Source organism: Salvia splendens, chromosome 11 (assembly GCF_004379255.2).
Source record: "Salvia splendens isolate huo1 chromosome 11, SspV2, whole genome shotgun sequence".
Taxonomy (NCBI): Eukaryota; Viridiplantae; Streptophyta; class Magnoliopsida; order Lamiales; family Lamiaceae; genus Salvia; species Salvia splendens.
Window position 1 is genome coordinate 13132497 of NC_056042.1, and position 21250 is coordinate 13153746.

The following is a 21250-nucleotide window of genomic DNA, read 5'->3' on the forward strand; positions in this document are numbered from 1 at the left end:
GTCTACATTGAATATAATATTATAAAAATAACGTGTGGGATGATTTTGTAATTTTAACTTCGGCAGTTATTGTCATTTCCTTGATTTCAGACAAGTTAATTTGGAAATGCATTTCACACGATTTTAATGCCCTCTTCATTTGCAATTCAATCTTGAAATATATTCAGACATGTTAATATCATTATATGCCAAATATTCACACGATTCCAATACACTCCTCTGCCTGAATATGATAATGATATTCACTCGCAATTGAATCTGCTAATTTTCAGATTCCAATATCTCTATATAAACTAATCCCAATTCCATTCATTCGCAATCTTCATGTTAATATGATAATGATATTCTCACGATTCTAAGACACTCTTCATGTTCCATTGAATATGCTAATTTGCAGAGTTCATTCTCTCAATATAAACTATTCTCAATTCCATTCATTCGCAATCTTCAGCTATCATATCTCTACTTCTTCGTCTTATTTGGTTGTATGGATTCGTCAAACATCTTTACGCCTATAATGGACTTTACTAGTACATCAATGGACGACTCGAGCAATCCTTCTCACACAACTGAATTTTCTCCCGAAGCACGAAAAATACAAGGAACTACTTCTACAGAAAATATTAACGACAATCATGGGTCAATATTCGATGAGTTACAATCTCCAGTTATCGGCTCACTTTTTGATTCTGACTCCGAATCCGAGGATGAAGAACTAGAGCCAGGTAGAAGGAATACTTGTTCTGTTTATCGCAGTTAATATTGGGCATATAAAATATATTGATGTTTACTTTTGTTCGTTGTAGTGAAATATATTTCGTATTGGATGAAATAAACTTTAGAATGAATGAACTCTTTTTTTAATCTCAGTGTCATACATCCCTGAATGTCCTTCCCAAATGAAGCCACATATTGGACAGGTTTTTCATACCTTGGATGATGCTACAGTCTTCTATAATAAATATGCACGGCAGGTAGGGTTTGACATCCGTAAACATGGATCTAAAAGGGTTGGAGATCTGGTTACATGGCTATACGTTGTGTGTAGTAGAGAAGGTGAGAAGCGAGTGAATTATAAACAGCCCGAGACTAAACGTAGACGTTCATCTAGAAAGTGTCTTTGTAAGGCTAAAGTTGCTTTTAAGTTTTGCAAGGGTACTGGTTATGTTGTTAAACAGTTTGAAGAGCGACATAATCACGATATGGTTCAATTACGTCACAAGCGATTTATGAGGCTCAATCGCAATATCAACCCAGTGCATCAGAAATTCATAGCAGATTGCGCAAGTGCAAATATCGGTCCCACATTGACTTTTAGTCTGCTTAGCGAGGTCTTAGGTGGTTTGGATTACGTCAGATGCACCATTGTCGAGGTTCGCAACTATAGGCGTGATCTTAGAGCATATGTGGATGGTGCTGATGCGCAAATGGTATTGAATGATATGAAGCGGAAGAAGGAGATATGTTCGTCGTTCACCAATAACTTTGAGGTAAACTCTAAGGGCAGGCTTACACGTCTTTTCTGGTGTGATCCTATTGCCAAGCACAATTACCAATTTGTATAGTGACATTGTCTCTTTCGACACAACCTACTCAACAAATAGGTACGACCAATAAGTAGTCACTGTTTTAGATTGCTCCATTTTGTTTGATTAGTTATGTTTATTTATGTTTGAATGATGAATTATTAATAGTTCCAGGTGATATAACATAATTACGGGATGAACTATTTTTTCCACTATGATATGTGTTCCTTTTTGATGGAATGTAGGTATTGTAAGATTTTTGCACCATTCACGGGCAAAGACAATCATGGCAGACCCGTTACATTTGGTGCAGGATTGTTATCGAAAGAGAATGCTCCTTCTTTCGAATGGTTGTTCTAAAAGTTTGTTAAATGCATGGGCGCTGCTCCCAAATTGATCATTACTGATCAGGATTTGGGAATGAAGGTGGTTGTTGATAGTGTGCTAGTTGATACAAGACATCGATGGTGCATGTGGCACATCATGTTTAAGGTCGCTGAAAAATTACCCAAGAATCAGCTCCACAATGAGGATTTAAAGAAGGAGTTAAATAAATGTGTGTGGTCGGAGTTGATAGATCCTGAAGAATTCGAAGAAACATGGCACGAAATTATGGAAAAATATGGCCTTACAAACAACGAGTGGTTTTCGACAATGTTTGCCAATCATTAATTCTGGGTATGTCTACAACATACTATTGTTTCTATTTAATACTGTGCTGTACAAATTTTGCTTAGTTATGACCTAATTTAATGTAATTATGAATCTATCTGCATATGCGACTATATACAGGTTCCAGCCTACTTCAGGGATTTTCCAATGAGTTCATTGATTAAGACCACCTCTGTATCCGAGTCTCAGAACAGTTTCTTCAAGAGGTACACTAAGTCTCGATGTAATCTAGTCGAGTTTCTTATGCATTACAACAATGCGTTGGATGCCCAAAGGAGCAATAGCAACAGGTTTGAATATCATGACTCCAACACTACCCCAATGTTGAAAACAAATTATGCACTTGAGAGGCATGCGTCAACAATCTACAATGACGGTGGATTTAAGGCAATTCAGGAAGAGATTGAGGAAGCAATTGATTGTTGCACCATGGTAAAGACTTCAATCGAGGATGACACTGAAATATATGTGATCAATGACAAGTTCTCTAAGGAATGGTCCGTGTCTTATTCTGTCTCTGGAGATTCATACTTATGTGGGTGTAAACTATTTCAAAGACTTGGACTCGTATGCAGCCATATTTTTTGGGTCTTACGAAACAAAAAAATGAAGCTGGTTCCTGATCACTTACATGGGGGACGTTGGTTGAAGTCTAATTTTGTCAAGCCTGTTCATTGTGGTTTTGTTGACGATATTGAAAAAGCTCTCATTATCGATTTGGCAACACAAGAATGGAGGGATATGCATGGTGATTATTTTGAGGTTGCACAGACTATTAAGGGAAAAGTTGACCAAATTCGTGCATTCAGACAAATTATTGCTGAAGGGAAGAAAATGATATTCGGTGAAGGGATTGTATTGTCTATTAGTGATAAGAGGCAAATGATTGAGAATTTCTATGGGTCTCAAGCCCCTAGCGAAATAGATGTCCATCCTCCCGGCGTTGTCAAAACCAAGGGTTCAGGAAGACGGCCTCTTACTCGCCTTGAGCAAGCTATGAAGATGAAGGCAAAACCTGGTCGTGAATGTGCCGAATGCGGCGAGGTTGGTAATCATGATGCAAGAAATTGCAAAAAGATTAAGGAGAAACAGAAGAAAAAGTAATACTATATATCTTTCGTCACGATGTTTTGATGTATTTTCTCAGTTTTATAACTTTTTTATATTTTTATTAGATTAATATATTTTCTGTTGCGATGAATATAGTTTCATAACAAATGAAGTAATTACGCTATTCAAACTATGTTTTGGATGGATAAACTAATATTCTGGGTTGATGAATGAACAATTTTTAATATAGTGTGATATCTATATATTATCAACTATGTTTTACTGAACTCATAAAATATTTTTTCATATTGTAGTCAACGTAATTCATAGTAAACCCATGTTTCCGCAGCCCTCAGTATAAAAATTCCATAATATATTATTTAAGCTAATAAAATTGACTAATAACTGAAACGGTCTCAATATATCAGTTTTGGTTACATTAATCATAAAATACAGGAAGATTTAGACTATTCGGTTTACAGTTTACGCGGGAAAAATTGTTCCGCTTTCAAATAACAAAACATCACTTCTTCTTAAGGTAACATGCTATCATCTTTTCAACATCAATGTCCTTGTTTTTGCTTTCCTCTACGTAGTATCTCGTTGTGATGCGCTTGTTGTTGAGGCATTCATGACTGATTATTGCATTCAGCAAAGTTGAACAGTATTTGGCCCTCAAGCTCTGCAGTAATCCTTTGCTAGTTTTTTTAAGCCCACTATTCCAATATTCAACGCGCTCACCCTTGTAAGTTTCCATGAGTCTCATCAGAAAGACACCACAATATTCACCATTCGTTGTTGTCCTCCATGGCATTGCCATCCTCTCTATTCTTGCAGAGGAAATGGTTTTGCATTGTTGTACAAGGCCAAACTGTGTCAAATAATGACAGAAAAACAACCTCTGCAGACACAGTAAATCTGAGTTCAGATATATATTATTTTGTTATGTAGGAAGAACATTCACTTTAGAAGCAAAGAACACTGACCAGTGTCTCTGGAATGTCTCCGTAGTTCTTTGTAATATCGTTGTCGTCCCCATTTTTTGAATTGTCTATAACAGTGACAGCTCTTCTTTGAAAGCAAAAACATACAGCATAGTAGTGTTCATTTGCACATACCGGGAAGAAGACCTATTCAATGAAACATTATGAAGCATGAAATGACATAGTAAATATTGAGAAGAAAACCTATTCAAAACTTAGACATGCCAGAAGTTTCATTATCCATGTATTTTACCGTCTGCACGTCTACCCAATTGTAATTTGAAATTCCCTTCACTTCGGCTTCTAAGTAGTTACAAAACTTAGCACATATGGTGTTGGTGTCCACATTTTGAGGCCTTGTCACAATGGTGTACAACTGTACATTAACAAAGTTAGGCACCACACTGCACGTAGAATTCATGTATATTAACCATTTGTACTTACACACGGGTACGTTGTGAAGAATAGTTGTCTTGAAGAGTATGGTTGTCGCCCCTCTTCCATGTTATTCAGGTAGGAAGCCCATGAATCGATAACTCCAACCACTACTAACTTCCGAGGCATTAACGAACATAATTCCAGTTTTGTAACTTTGACAACATCGTCATCGTAAACGAGCATATCCCTGCGCATTTTTAAACACGTGTTGTAGTGGCTTCTTCATATCTAATAAACCAGCACAGTAGTATTCAAAAGTTTAGTTTGTGTTGTAATTTATTCATTATATATTGTTCACCCTATAATCACTTTACTTCAAATTATAACAAAATAAGAAATCATACTCGTTTGTTTTATTGGTAGTAAGAATCCAATAATACGCTTCACTCTCCTCTTGAGATAGCTTATTTGTGAGCTTGACTAGTCGTACGGCGTATGGAGATCGTAACGCGTTGGAAACTTTCCTCTGCGTTCTCTTACGTACATCCATCTTGTCCATCACATTTTTGCTCTACATTTCGTAGTAATAAAAGCACGTCAAGATAGTGTAACATTCGTTTCAAAATAATGACATTTCTAACCTGCCTTTGTAAATCCTTACCTTGTTTTTGTCATAAACTACTAGCGTTGTTGTTGGCACTGGAGTTGCTGAGACAGACACGCCATCATTTGATTTGGCATTCAAACCCTCATTCGCGAAATCATCATCGACATCTATTTCTTGAAACGCATCCAATACAGACTGTATTTCCGCCTCCACACTAAAATTCTATTCAGCAACGTATATGTAAACGTATTGTTTCAGCTATTATCAATAAACAAAAAGTCATACTTTTAATTAGTTTTTGTACCTACACTCCAACATCACTTGGCTGCTTATCTTGATGTAGCCTGGAATTGCTAGTTGCGTTTTGTACATAATGGGCAGCGGTTGTCGTCGTAAGAACACCCTGACAGTTGTAGAGTAAGATTTCAGTGTTTGGCTGAAATACTTCAGACAATCCAAATATTATTTCATATTATAGAGTATTTGGTTCATCATATATGATCATCCATATATGACTAATGAAGAATTGGTTCACATAAATTAATACATGTACCCCATTGTCCTTTGGCTCATTTTCTTGCTGTAGTATGTCAACGGAAGTTGTGTTTTAGTCGATATGGATACCGGTTGGTGTCATATGCACATCCTATCAATTGTATTCACCGAATTCAGTAAATGGCTAAATGCCTTCTTCCCTAAACCAACTTTGTTACATATTATGAATTATTTGGTTCACCAAATTTACTCTATCATTAACTAATCAACAATAGGTTAACTGTAGTTCAGTGCGATCGAACTATGTTTCAGACTATAGAACAAATTAGTTTCCCGAATGCGATTACAATAGTGCGAGAAAAGAAGTTCATTCATTTAACATTTACGTTCAACATCAGGACAGATTATTTCAAACAATGTAATAAGTCCAAAACAATTTTGCAAGAGATTTATTTACCTTATCCAGAACGCATGTTTGACAGTTTTGTTTTGAAGAACGAGACTCATTTGGGAAGCAGTGTTTTAAATTAACGCAACTTGGTGGTGTAGTACGATCCTGCCAATTGTTATAGAGCAGAAAAACTAAAGATATCCCCAATCAATCACACCACATGAAAAGTAAGTATATCAGGTGCTAGGGAGTTGAAACATTATACAAAATACATATTAATTTGGTTCGCATACAGTTCAGCAGGGGCTATATTTAATTAATTACATACCAAGGTTAGATGTCTACGAATTACATTCCCGTTAACAATTACCAAAAAAATAAAGTTAACATCACCAAAACACATGAAAAGTCAGTCTTCAACCTACCTGTTTACCACCAACGTCAAAACCAAGATCAAATGATGCTCCATCAGTAGCCCGTCTATTCCTTGCCTCAGCCACGCGCATCACCTTCTCCAAGACAGCAAGAAAGTCAGGATTGACAATTTCTTCTTCCTCCATAGCTTGCGTCATCTTCTCTACTTGATTCGGATCATCTTCTAGGTCCATCTTGAGCACGCCAATCATCTTCAATGAAGCCTTTGCTGCAATTTTGGAGCACTGGTCATCCTTTACATCAATAGAGACCTCTTCCATCATTCTCATCAGTTCGGCAATGTCATCTGCAGTCTTGTCCATTGTATCCATAAAAGCACGCCTACGTTTTTCACGTGCACTACCAATATTGTCTCTGGACTTCACCCCGTTGCAAACTTTATTAACCTGTTCACTTGACCCCCAGTTCTTCACATCAAGGATTGGCTCCTTGTGACCTCTACCAAACTGCCCTGGGCTGAGCTCCATCTTCTGCCGTTCATTCAGAAGTTGTGACGTCCAGCCCCTAATCGTTGGAAATGCACGTGGAACGAGATGTGTCCTCAAAACGATCCTATCCACATAGCAAGGCTACAACAACAAACTTTTGGTCAGAATATTTCACTATGAGGTACTTAATACGTCATACATTCGAATAATTTAATCAATATGAATAGATATTCAACCTACCACAAGAAAAGAAATCGGGCCAGTGAATGCCTTGTTCTTATCAGTAGCCCAAGTCTTATGAGCTGCTACAGCCATGTCCAAGACATACCCACACCAGTTGTACTCCTGCACATTCCATATATCATCAATGCAATCCATGATTTGCGAGCGACAATAACCATCTGCGGCGGGGTTGACTAAGATAGAATCAAAAAGGAAGATAAAGTTCTTCCTGAAAAACTCCCCTCCAGCTGTATCACCTAGCATATTTTCAATTAGAATCTTTGGACCCAGGTTTTTCCGTGTCCTTTTCACAGCAGCAGCAAGCTCATCAATGAAGTTCCCTTTCTTTTGATGGCCATTAGTCCTGATCCTATTTGGACCTTTAGGCAACCCAAATGTCGCATGCACGTCTTTATGACAGAGATGGAGTATGCCACGTTGATACTTCACCCCGCAACTGTCTTGATCAAAGGCATCAATTATTTCATACGCGAGTTTATGTGGAATTGATGTCACCTTGTAGTGTACTAGGTGGCTGAACCCCATTTCTTCTACGGCTGCCATCTGCTCATCGTTTAGCAACTCCATCATTCTGACGAACTGTCTGGTGCCTCTCTTTAAGCATAGACTCTCGACTTCATCATCAGAATTCGCTGATTTGCTGCACTATCCAGTTGACTGCTTCGCAGCTTCCTTTCTCTGTTTCTTCCCTTTTCCTCCAGCTTTTGTGGAGTCTTTATCACCTTCCCCAACAAACTCTTCATCCATTGCTCCGTTTCTCTTTATCCTAAAATAAGGATTTATTGTTAGACTGGATAATCAAACAGAATGTACTACGATTACAATTTAATAAAACACACCTTTGGCATTATCGGCTCCTGAAGTAGTATCATTGTTGCCACTGACGTTGTTGGCTTCTGAAGTAGAAACATTGTTCCCGTCATTGTTTTTACTGCCCTTGCCTTTCTGTACTCTGTCGTTGTTCTGTTTTGACCTTCTTTCTTTATTAGCTCGTTCTCCATAAACTTTTGAAGCTCCTAAAAGTATCAGATAATAAACAATAATGTATAACCACTTTATTCCCAAACTGCATACATGCATTTTATGAGATACTTCAGCTTATTAAATAATTAATTCATCATCATATACAATATGTGTCACGACCGCCCATACTAGGGGTACTACAAATGCGGCGATCGTGATACAACATGCAAGGATAGCCTTTTATGAAAACTTAATTAACTTAAAGGATAAAAAACTTTTTTTTGTTTTAAAGAAGCTTAAAGTTATAATTTTACTATTAAATAAAAACGACTTATGATAAACACTTTTAAAAGTAGCAGCGGAGAAACAATAAATATTAAAACTCAATCAACTCCTAAGAAAACATTTAGTTTAAAGAGCGGGAGACATCATTTTCAAGTAACATTGTAAATACTCGTTTCAAGCCTGATACAACCAAAACATGCTCAAATATAGTATGGAAAAGATTAAAGTAGTGAAACATAGTTAAAAAAAACATAGCAGCGGAAATAAGGTTTAAAGAGAGTCAAAGACAACGCCTATGTATGAAGACACAACGCATCCTAAGGCCAACTCAACATCCTCCGCAACATTCCGCTCAACCTGCACATAAGAAAAATAATATGCAGGGCTGAGTACTTGTTGTACTCAATGAGCTCATGCCGAAAATATTTTATATTAGTTATGTCATCCATACCAGTGATCTCGAGTTTTATGTGTAGTAAGAAATATCACGAGAACACAAAAACATTTCAAGTCTGGCCAGACAATTTATCTCCCCACTTTTCACATCATTCCATCAATCACAATCATCATATCAAAGTGCGACGAAAGTGTGGCCACACTATTCGCCCACGAGACCGGCCGACTAGCAAGGACGGCTCACGATCCCACTAGTGTACACAGACTGATAGGGTTTGCGGCCCTACTCAGACCCGAATTCGTTTCACAACACAACCCTATACCCTAACGGAGCAAGCTCAGACGAACTAGGCATCAGGCAACAATCTCACAAACAAAAACATGGCATGACATAACAGTTAAACCACCCTTATAACACCACGTAATATTTTCGGAAAATAAAGAGGTTTGAAAAGAAAGCCCACCTCGATTGCTTAACAACACAATTCCAACTTATGCAACTCTCGTTCCTCGAGCTCACGTATACTTAATCACCCTTGCCAACAACAACACAGTCAACTTTCCATAAACTTATGTTATCATGCATGTCCTATTGTTCCTTTTTATCGTTTCCCTTAAATTACCCATCCCATCATACATCGACATAAGGAAAAACATGCCATAATATTTCTCAACATGTCACACATAATCATGTCATAGGATACTTTCCCAAATCATACATGCATCATTTAGTTCATCAAACTTAGCAACAAGTGATATTTTCACATAACAACAAAACTGGCAGAACTGCGCGGTTAGTTTGTAAAAATCACCAAAAATTCATCCGACCTCATATGAAGCTAAACTTTGGTCACAACACAGTAGACACATTTAGACACATTCAAGTTCATTCAGTTAAAGATTTACACACAAATCATGGCATTTAGTTAGTCAAAACATTTATACAACTCTCTGGTTGGAACATAAACATTCTGGCAGCATTGCGCAGTTCATTTGAATAATTCACCATAAATTCATCCGATGTTCAATGATGCTGAAATTTTTACAAGACTTAGAAGACACTTCAAATGTTCATTTAGTTCAAGAATCACATCAAACGGAGGTCATTTGGTCGGTCAAACAGAATACGAAACTTTCTGGGCGAGAACACAAGTTTCTGGCAGAATTGCGCAGTCAATTTCAAACATTTATTAAAAATCCATTTTTCGACAAAAAGGGCTGAAATTCACACGAGACACAGAAAACACCTTGAAATTTACTCAGTAAAATTTTCACATCAAAATTCGATCGTTTGATAGGTTAATTACACATCAGAAACTGCTGTTTGAACGTCACAGATTTCAGGCTCACAAATTCGAAATTAGGGTTTCTTCCTCAATCATCCAAATACAATTTTTCATGCTTATAACACAAAATCATGCTCAAAAAGGTTCTCATAATCATGTTTTCATATAAACTCACATCATTCACCGAAGATTCAAATCAAACTTCACATAAACTCAATCAAAATCGCATAATTATCAAAGTTCTCATGCAAACACACTTTCCTACCAATTAATTTTGCGATCTATCATTCCTACACTCACTATATGCATGTAGGGTTCAAGAACAAGGATTATATGAAAAGATTGAGGGAAGGTGAATCAAATATACCTTTCTTGATGAAAACGAATCGGGTGAAACAAGAATTGATGCGATTCGTCGGAGACTCTTAAAAATTAACTTCAACGGATGCAAGAACAATGATTGAATGGATGATTTTTGGAGAGAATGTGTGTGGGAGAGGAGAGGCGTGTGTGAGAGAGAGGGAGAGAAGAGAGTGGCGAAAATTTTGAGGGAATGGGGGCTAGGGTTTAGTTTAGGTGATTATATAGTCCTAGGTTTAATTTCACAAAATTAATTAATTGTGGAGGAATAAAATAGAGGCCAATAATTAAAATCCCACAATTAAAAAGAAGGCATAACTTTCGAAATTTATGGCTGGGAATTAACAAGGAATTATTTGGTATTTACTTGGAGAGAAATAGATCCACAATTTAGGAAATAAAACAATGAATATTCCATAAACAAGGGAACAAAATAAATTAAATCTCCAAGTAGGAAAAATAATGAGGGGGCCGAAAATTCAAGGAGTGTGCACAAGAAAATTATTTAAATCCTCAATTAAATAGATTAGGATTTAAATTTGGTAGTTTCTTTATAGGAAAAGACTCCCATAAAATTAGGTAACAATTATAATCTCCTCTACAAAATAGAGGGAGGGGCGAAAATTGGCTTAATTAGCCACAAGGAATAATTCAACTCTTAATTTAATTTGGGTGAAGAAATAAAATGTGACATGATTTAATTGGGTTTAATTAAAAAGAAGGGAATCAATAAGGCACCAATTAAATCAACGAAAAATAATTCATCCTCCTATTAAATAGGAGATTTTTCGAAAACTCCAAAAGAATAGGTTAGAGTTCGGATTCCATGTTGTACAAATTAGGGATAATTTGGTTTGGATTTAATTTGGATAAATATCTCAAAACAATTAATTAAATCCAAGAAATGTAATACTATTTCCAAAAATTACGAAGGGCCGAAAATTCCAATGAATTGGCTCGGAAAAATATATGCATGATCCTATTAAATTATTTCCCCACATTGGAAAATATAAAAAAAAATCAACCACTTCATTCCACATCACCCACGACAATTATTTCACATAATTCACTTAATCGCATAGAAACAAAAGTTTCATAATTGAAATTTCAAATCAACTTATTAAATAAACATCACAAATTTTTGGGATGTTACATCCTTACCCTCTTAACAGAAATTTCATCCCGAAATTTAATCGTCTCATATAAACAACTCAGGGAACTTTTCTTTCAATTTATCTTCTAACTCCCACGTGGCTTCCTCGGGACCATGGTGTTTCCACAACACCTTCACGGACGCTATTGACTTGTTTCGCAACTCTTTTACCTTCCGATCTAGGATTGCCTCGGGCCTTTCCTCGTAGCTCATGTCGGGGGTTAGGATCACTTCCTCTAGATGAATCACATGCTTGGGGTCGAACACGTACTTGCGTAACTGTGACACATGGAACACGTTGTGCACGTTCCCAAAGCTGGGAGGTAACGCCAAACGGTAAGCTACAGGACCTACTTCATCGATAATCTCATACGGTCCTACAAAATGTGGTTTCAGCTTGCCTTTCACTCCAAACCTCACAACTCCTCTCGTCGGGGATACTTTCAAGAACACTTTGTAACCAACGTCGAATTTGATTTCCGTTCGACGCACCTCAGCATACGACTTCTGCCTATCTTGAGCTTCCTTGATCCTTGCGCGGATTTGATGCACAATTTCGGTCATCTCCTTTGTAGCGTCGGGTCCTAACATCTTCTCTCGCCAACTTCATCCCAATAGAGTGGGGATTGACACTTCCTGCCATACAAGGCTTCATACGGAGCCATATCAATCGTCGCTTGGTAGCTATTGTTGTAGGCGAATTCAACCAACGGTAGAACAGTTTCATAACTTTCCTCTCGATCTAAGACAACGGCTCGCAGCATATCCTCAAGCGTTTGAATCGTCCTCTCTGACTGTCCGTCCGATTGCGGGTGAAAAGCAATGCTGAAGTTCAGTTGTGTGCCCAATTCACGTTGCAAACTCATCCAAAACTTCGTATCGCGGTCGGACACACTGGTCTTTGGCACTCCATGCAAACGCACAATCTCATTCACGTAGAGTTTTGCTAATTTGTCCGTGCCATAAGTAATTCGAATTGGTAAAAAGTGCAAACTTTTAGTTAGTCGATCGATGATCACCCAAATCGCAGTGTTGCCCTTCTGTGACTTTGGCAAACCCTTCACGAAATCCATAGCTAGATGCTCCCACTTCCATTTGGGGATTTCGAGTGGTTGCAACTTCCCATATGGCCGTTGGTGTAAGGCCTTCACCTGTTGGCATGCTAGACATCGTTCCACATATGATGCTACGTCTCCTTTCATTCCATTCCACCAAAAATGTTGCTTCAAATCTCGATACATCTTCGTGCTTCCGGGGTTTGCAGTGTAAGGCGTGTCGTGCGCTTCACTCAAAATCTCATCTTTTAGCATCTCATCGCTCGGCACACACAATCGCCCATCGTACGTCAAAGCATTATCTGTCTCCTCACGGTAATGATCAAGCTTCTCGGCTCTCACCTTCACACATAATTCTTCCAACTTCTCATCACGCCGTTGGGCTTCTATGAGCTTGGTTCTCAAATCTGGCTCAATCACTAGCGTCGCTATTCGTCCTTCTACTGGCTCGGGCACTTTTACTATTTCTAATCTCATTCTGTCGAATTCGCGAATCAACGCTTCCTCTTGCGTTAGGAAATAAGCCAATTGAGTTTGGTTCTTCCTACTCAAAGCATCGGCTACTACGTTAGCCTTGCCCGGATGATAGTGAATACCACAGTCATAATCTTTCACGATCTCCAACCAACGTCGCTGTAACATGTTCAGCTCCTTCTGCTCGAAGAAGTACTTGAGACTCTTGTGATCCGTATAGATCTCGCATCTCACTCCATAGAGATGGTGTCTCCAAAATTTCAGTGCATGCACCACTGCTGCTAACTCCAATTCATGAGTCGAAAAATTCAATTCATTCGGTCTCAACTGTCGGGAAGCATATGCTATCACTTTTCCATCTTGCATTAACACACATCCTAGTCCTACTTTCGACGCATCTGTATAGACGGCGAAGTCCTTGTCGGCTTCGGGTACCGCTAGGACTGGTGTTGTAGTCAATTTCTCTTTCAACAGTTGGAAACTCGCCTCGCACTCCGGCGTCCAAACCACTTTGATTCCTTTCTTCAACAATTGTGTCATGGGTCTCGCGATTTTAGAGAATCCTTCAATGAAACGTCGATAGTATCCCGCCAATCCCTAGAAACTGCGGATTTCACTCGGCGTTTTCGGCGATTTCCAATTCTGCACGGCCTCAACCTTTGCGGGGTCTACTTGGATTCCATTTCCCGTCACAATATGACCAAGAAAGTTCACTCGAGTCAACCAAAACTCGCACTTACTAAACTTGGCATAAAGCTTCTCCTTTCGCAACGTTTCTAACACTGTTTGTAGATGCCATCCATGTTCCTCCTCGTTCTTCGAGTACACAAAAACATCGTCGAAGAAGACTAACATGAACTTGTCGAGATACTCATGGAAAACTCGGTTCATCAAGTCCATGAAGACAGCCGGGGCGTTGGTCAGCCCAAATGGCATCACGACGAATTCATAATGGTCATAACGAGTGCGAAAAGCAGTCTTAGGCACATCCTCTCGTCGGACCTTTAGTTGATGATATCCCAACCTCAAGTCCATTTTTGAAAATACGTCCGCTCCTCGAAGTTGGTCAAACAAATCATCAATCCTCGGTAGTGGGTACTTGTTCTTCAAGGTCATCTTGTTGAGCTCACGATAGTCGATGCACATCCTCATCGTTCCATCCTTCTTCTTAACAAACAACACTGGCACTCCCCACGGTGATACACTAGGTCGAATAAAACCCAAGTCTAACAGTTCTTGCAACTGTATCTTCAACTCGGCCAATTCTTTAGGGGCCATTCGGTATGGCGCCTTTGATACTGGCGCAGACCCTGGTTCCAAAACAATAGTGAACTCTAATTGTCTGTCGGGTGGCGGTCCAGATAAAGCTTCGGGAAACACATCGGGAAAATCTCGTACTACTGCCACGTCTTCCACTCTCAAATCCTTCTTTTTCTCTCCGTTCAAGTACACAAGATACGTCGGACTCCCTTTTCCTATCATCGTGGTTGCTTGTAAAGCAGAGATTATGGGGGGTTTCGTCGGTTCATGGAAATTCCATACAAGATAGTCGGCTCTTTGCTAGAGGCTCGAAAAGAAATTTGCCTCTTCTTGCAATGCTGCATCAAAAACTCATAATATGTATCAAGAACGCGAACTTTAATCAAACGGTCTTAACTTAGATATGAACCAATTTTGAAATATAACAATTGGTTATGATCATCCCCACGGAGCATGAAAGAACATAAGATAGGTCATGAATATGGGATGAAATCAAATAAATATCAATTCTCATAGTTGGCTACCAAAAAGATAATTCAGTTGTCCGATCAAATTTGAAAAGTCCACACATCAATGGATAATGACTTAAAGGGTTAAGGGAAAAGAAATGATCAGTTGCATGAGGATTGAGAAATGTAGGCATTTGTCACAAGGCGGTACTGATCATGGTTCAATGAAAATCATAATATGGATTGATAGAATAACATCAATGGGTTCATAAGTTTGTGAAGGCAACCAAAGTCAAAGGGGCTTTTTGAAAAAAAATCAAGTGGATTAAGTTTGTTAAGGCAAGGTATAAAATGTAGGCCGTAACTTCGTTTTGTAGAAAGGAAGGTTCTATTATGAAAAGGATACATATAGTGGAACTGAACCAAAAAGAATTTCACTCTGTAAGAAAGAACTTGACACAGACATGGTTACAAAATGAAAAGCTGAACAAAAGTTCAAGGAAAAATATCCCATAGAAAAAATGTCTGCGAAACGTGATTTTATTGAAGGACATAACTGCAAGCAGCTTTAGGAATGAAGTTCAATAGCAAAGGCTCACAAAGTCAAAATATTGTGCGTATAAATAATAAGTCATAGAAGACTACAATCAATCCAAGTGTCCAAAGTTATGAAGGCAACACCACTTTCCAAGAACTGAAAGTGAGTTAAGACTCAATGGAGGAAAAGAAATAATATGCATCACTTGCAAGGTGTGAACGAAACAAGCTATCAAGTAGACAAGGGTCCACGGTTATTTGAAAGGTCATGAAAAATAACTTCTTAGAATCCAAGTAAGAGCTGTTGATTAAAATAGTTTTTTCTAGCTATTAAAGTCGCACTCCCTCGTTCATCTTTCGCAAGCCAAGACTGGTAACATCGCTCTAAGAACCGTGGATTCCACGCTGGGATTCTTCGTGTCATCGCCACTAATAATGATAGTCGGAATCCACGTCTTCATAAAATTCTTTGCATGCCATAATGACTATCCTTGTAGGACATTGTTATCATCCTCGTGCTCCTTAGCAGGGTATGAAGATCATCTCCATCGTGTTGTCACTTACGCAAGATTACACTATACTAATTTAATCGCGAGTATGATCGCTCGCCGTTGCATGAAAAATATCACTTAGCTTCAGCTCTTCTTGTCTCGCACCTTGACTTAAGGGTTTGCCTCAACTTTCATATTCTCGTACGTTTCATTGCTCAGAGAAGCAATAGTTAAGTTTTCAACTTAGAACTACGATTCACGCGGTCAACTAGGCTTATATTTTACGTACTCTAAGTTCACAACACAATTCATCATCTCATAGATCATCATCTACCACAATTTACGTAATTCATACCTCAAGATAAACACACCACATTTTCACATCGCATAGCAAAACACTTTCGAACTTTACAGCTATATTCAAAACTTTTGAAACAAAATTTCTTTACACTTTCACACTTTCCAAAAAAATTCCATATCTCACTTTTAAAATAAAAGTTTTGACTCCACTAAAACGTACTTTCGCATCAACTTTCATCATTCGTATAAAACACTCCATAGAATAACGTATCATACTTCGCACCTCATAACATACATAACATCACACTTCCATAGCTCAATTTTTCCAACGAAAAAGTCATTTCTCTTTTTTTTAAAACTTTTTTTTTTGTCGAAACTCAAATTTTTTTTTTTGGACAATTCATACTCACAACATTTTCCATTGATCAATTAATTTTCCTGAAAGAAAGAACTAACATGTTTTCATTTAAAGTTCAAAGATATTTTTTTTTTCAAAAATTCCAACAACTTTCCACAACATAAATATTTTTCCTCAATCATGCTCCACTAGAACAACTAGTCATTAATATTGCAAAACAATCAACCTCAAAATCATTTTCCCATTTTTTTTCTACATGTCAAACACCATGCAAATCTTTCAAAACTCATAACGCATTTGTATTCCAGACAAAACACTCTTGCACTTCGCATATATGTTTGAAACAACATTTTTAGTTACTCATCTTTTCTCATAAATTTCAACATTCTCAAAACAACTCATCAATTACCATTTTTGATGTAAAACACTCCATCTTCCTATGTTCGCATGCTTACATCGTAGAACTTTCACACATAACACATATTTACGGCATTATGTCACCCATGCTCATGTTTCACATAAGCATACCAGAACAATATCACATTCTTACATACAACACGTGTTTAGATCATCTTGACAATCATGCTCATACTCAACAAAATCATACTATCACAACATCGTACTCATATATATATCACGCGCTTAGATTATCATGGCACTCATGCTCATATTCCACATAATCATGTCATTACAATTCATCTTCATGCATAACGTTCATTCACATGCATACACTTGCCAAACACCCTCATCATATCATCATCAATTACATGCATCGATCTCACATGCTTTCAACAACTTAAAACATACCTCACTTTCTTTGGTTGAGCGCGATGCTTTGGATGTTGAGCCTTCGTTACACTTCTAGTCAATAAGGATTCACTAATCTAGACCAAAAGAAGACTCTCGGACCAGAGCGAAACAACCTGGCTTTGATACCACTCTGTCACGACCGCCCATACTAGGGGTACTACAAACGCGGCGATCGTGATACAACATGCAAGGATAGCCTTTTATGAAAACTTAATTAACTTAAAGGATGAAAAACTTTTTTTTGTTTTAAAGAAGCTTAAAGTTATAATTTTACTATTAAATAAAAATGACTTATGATAAACACTTTTAAAAGTAGCAGCAGAGAAACAATAAATATTAAAACTCAATCAACTCCTAAGAAAACATTTAGTTTAAAGAGCGGGAGACATCATTTTCAAGTAACATTGTAAATACTCGTTTCAAGTCTGACACAACCAAAACATACTCAAACATGGTACGGAAAAGATTAAAGTAGTGAAACATAGTTCAAAAAAAACATAGCAGCGGAAATAAGGTTTAAAGAGAGTCAAGGATAACGCCTATGTTTGAAGACACAAGCATCCTAAGGCCAACTCAACATCCTCCGCAACATCCCGCTCAACCTGCACATAAGAAAAATAATATGCAGGGCAGAGTACTTGTTGTACTCAATGGGCTCATGCCGAAAATATTTTATATTAGTTATGTCATCCATACCAGTGATCTCGAGTTTTATGTGTAGTAAGAAATATCACGAGAACACAAAAACATTTCAAGTCTGGCCAGACAATTTATCTCCCCACTTTTCACATCATTCCATCAATCACAATCATCATATCACAGTGCGACGAAAGTATGGCCACACTATTCGCCCACGAGACCGGCCGACTAGCAAGGACGGCTCACGATCCCACCAGTGTACACAGCCTGATAGGGTTTGCGGCCCTACTCAGACCCGAATTCGTTTCACAACATAGCCCTATAGCCTAACGGAGCAAGCTCAGACGAACTAGGCATCAGGAAACAATCTCACAAACAAAAACATGGCATGACATAACAGTTAAACCACCCTTATAACACCACGTAATATTTTCGGAAAATAAAGAGGTTTGAAAAGAAAGCCCACCTCGATTGCTTAACAACACAATTCCAACTTATGCAACTCTCGTTCCTCGAGCTCACGTATACTCAATCACCCTTGCCAACGACAACACAATCAGCTTTCCATAAACTTATGTTATCATGCATGTTCTATTGTTCCTTTTTATCGTTTCCCTTAAATTACCCATCCCATCATTCATCGACATAAGGAAAAACATGCCATAATATTTCTCAACGTGTCACACATAATCACGTCATAGGATACTTTCCCAAATCATACATGCATCATATAGTTCATCAAACTTAACAACAATTGATATTTTCACATTAACAACAAAACTGGCAGAACTGCGCGGTTGGTTTGTAAAACTCACCAAAAATTCATCCGACCTCATATGAAGCTAAACTTTGGTCACAACACAGTAGACACATTCAAGTTCATTCAGTTAAAGTATCACACTCAAATCATGGCATTTGGTCAGTCAAAACATTTATACAACTCTCTGGTCGGAACATAAAAATTCTGGCAGCATAATTCACCATAAATTCATCCGATGTTCAATGATGCTGAAATTTTTACAAGACTTAGAAGACACTTCAAATGTTCATTTAGTTCAAGAATCACATCAAACGGAGGTCATTTGGTCGGTCAAACAGAATATGAAACTTTCTGGGCGAGAACACAAGTTTCTGGCAGAATTGCGCAGTCAATTTCAAACATTTATTAAAAATCCATTTTTCGACAAAAAGGGCTGAAATTTACACGAAACACAGAAAACACCTTGAAATTTACTCAGTAAAATTGTCACATCAAAATTCGATCGTTTGATAGATTAATTACACATCAGAAACTGCTGTTTGAACGTCACAGATTTCAGGCTCACAAATTCGAAATTAGGGTTTCTTCCTCAATCATCCAAATACAATTTTTCATGCTTATAACACAAAATCATGCTAAAAAAGGTTCTCATTATCATGTTTGCATATAAACTCACATCATTCACCGAAGATTCAAATCAAACTTCACATAAACTCAATCAAAATCGTATAATTATCAAAGTTCTCATGCAAACACACTTTCCCACCAATTAATTTTGCGATCTATCATTCCTACACTCACTATATGCATGTAGGGTTCAAGAACAAGGATTATATGAAAAGATTGAGGGAAGGTGAATCAAATATACCTTTCTTGTTGAAAACGAATCGGTAGAAACAAGAATTGACTTCAACGGATGCAAAAACAAGGATTGAATGGATGATTTTTGGAGAGAATGTGTGTGGGAGAGGAGAGGCGTGTGTGAGAGAGAGGGAGAGAGGAGAGTGGCGAAAATTTTGAGGGAATGGGGGCTAGGGTTTAGTTTAGGTGATTATATAGTCCTAGGTTTAATCCCACAAAATTAATTAATTGTGGAGGAATAAAATAGAGGCCAATAGTTAAAATCCCACAATTAAAAAGAAGGCATAACTTTCAAAATTTATGGCTGGGAATTAACAAGGAATTATTTGGTATTTACTTGGAGAGAAATAGATCCACAATTTAGGAAATAAAACAATGAATATTTTATAAACAAGGGGAACAAAATAAATTAAATCTCCAAGTAGGAAAAATAATGAGGGGGCCGAAAATTCAAGGAGTGTGCACAAGAAGATTATTTAAATCCTCAATTAAATAGAATAGAATTTAAATTTGGTAGTTTCTTTATAGGAAAAGACTCTCATAAATTAGGTAACAATTGTAATCTCCTCTACAAAATAGAGGGGAGGCCAAAAATTGGCTTAATTAGCCACAAGGAATAATTCAACTCTTAATTTAATTTGGGTGAAGAAATAAAATGTGATATGATTTAATTGGATTTAATTAAAAAGAATGGAATCAATAAGGCACCAATTAAATCAAGGAAAAATAATTCATCCTCCTATTAAATAGGGGATTTTTTGAAAACTCCAAAAGAATAGGTTAGAGTTCGGATTCCATGTTGTACAAATTAGAGATAATTTGGTTTGGATTTAATTTGGATAAATATCCCAAAACAATTAATTAAATCCAAGAAATGTAATACTATTTCAAAAATTAGGAAGGGCCGAAAATTCCAATGAATTGGCTCGGAAAAATATATGCATGATCCTATTAAATTATTTCCCAACATTGGAAATTATAAAAAATATCAACCACCTCATTCCACATCACCCACGACAATTATTTCACATAATTCACTTAATCGCATAGAAACAAAAGTTTCATAATTGAAATTTCAAATCAACTTATTAAATAAACATCACAAATTTTTGGGATGTTACAATATGCGAACCTAAAATTTGGTCTCACAATCGATTGCCTGACTAACCTTCTATTTGTGGTGTAAAAATCATTTGTTGATTCCTCCCTGATGTATCATTTCCACCACATATTAACAGCGACCCACCAGTTTTCATCATTTCTACCATACACAAAAAAATTATTCAATTTGATGCACAAGTATCACATTTTGTACTTAAAAAACAAACAGGAAATGTCTCGTAATTCAAACCTTTCAGCACGCTGACCAGCGTACAAGCATCAAGTAATTTCTGAACCTTCTATTGTTGTTCATTTACAGATTCGCCTTTATTTGTGTCCGCACCAATCTCCTTTCTAGATGCAGCTATTGTTTTCTCTATGCACACCAAGTTCAAATAAACAAATCATACATAATGAATCAAATGCATAGAATGGATTGCTCTTAAAGTCGTGTTATATACACATCCTGTCAATATTTTTCCAAACCATATTAATATTACCTAG

At 37.3% G+C, this 21250-nt stretch overlaps 1 protein-coding gene across 1 annotated transcript; it reads left to right on the forward strand.

Moving 5' to 3' along the window:
- Positions 1-538: 538 nt before the first annotated feature.
- LOC121754456 (protein FAR1-RELATED SEQUENCE 5-like) lies at positions 539-3302 on the forward strand. The gene is made up of 3 exons (XM_042149813.1): positions 539-725; positions 871-1490; positions 2319-3302. Exons 1-3 carry the CDS (start codon positions 539-541, stop codon positions 3300-3302), a joined length of 1791 nt encoding a protein of 596 aa, XP_042005747.1.
- Positions 3303-21250: the final 17948 nt, after the last annotated feature.

Excerpts from the sequence above, each read along its gene's own strand:
- LOC121754456 (XM_042149813.1), top strand. The coding sequence starts at position 539 with ATGGACGACTCGAGCAATCCTTCTCACACAACTGAATTTTCTCCCGAA. Across the intron at positions 726-870 it reads GGATGAAGAACTAGAGCCAG|TGTCATACATCCCTGAATGT; the intron begins GTAGAAGGAATA and ends TTTTAATCTCAG. Across the intron at positions 1,491-2,318 it reads CGTTCACCAATAACTTTGAG|GTTCCAGCCTACTTCAGGGA; the intron begins GTAAACTCTAAG and ends GACTATATACAG.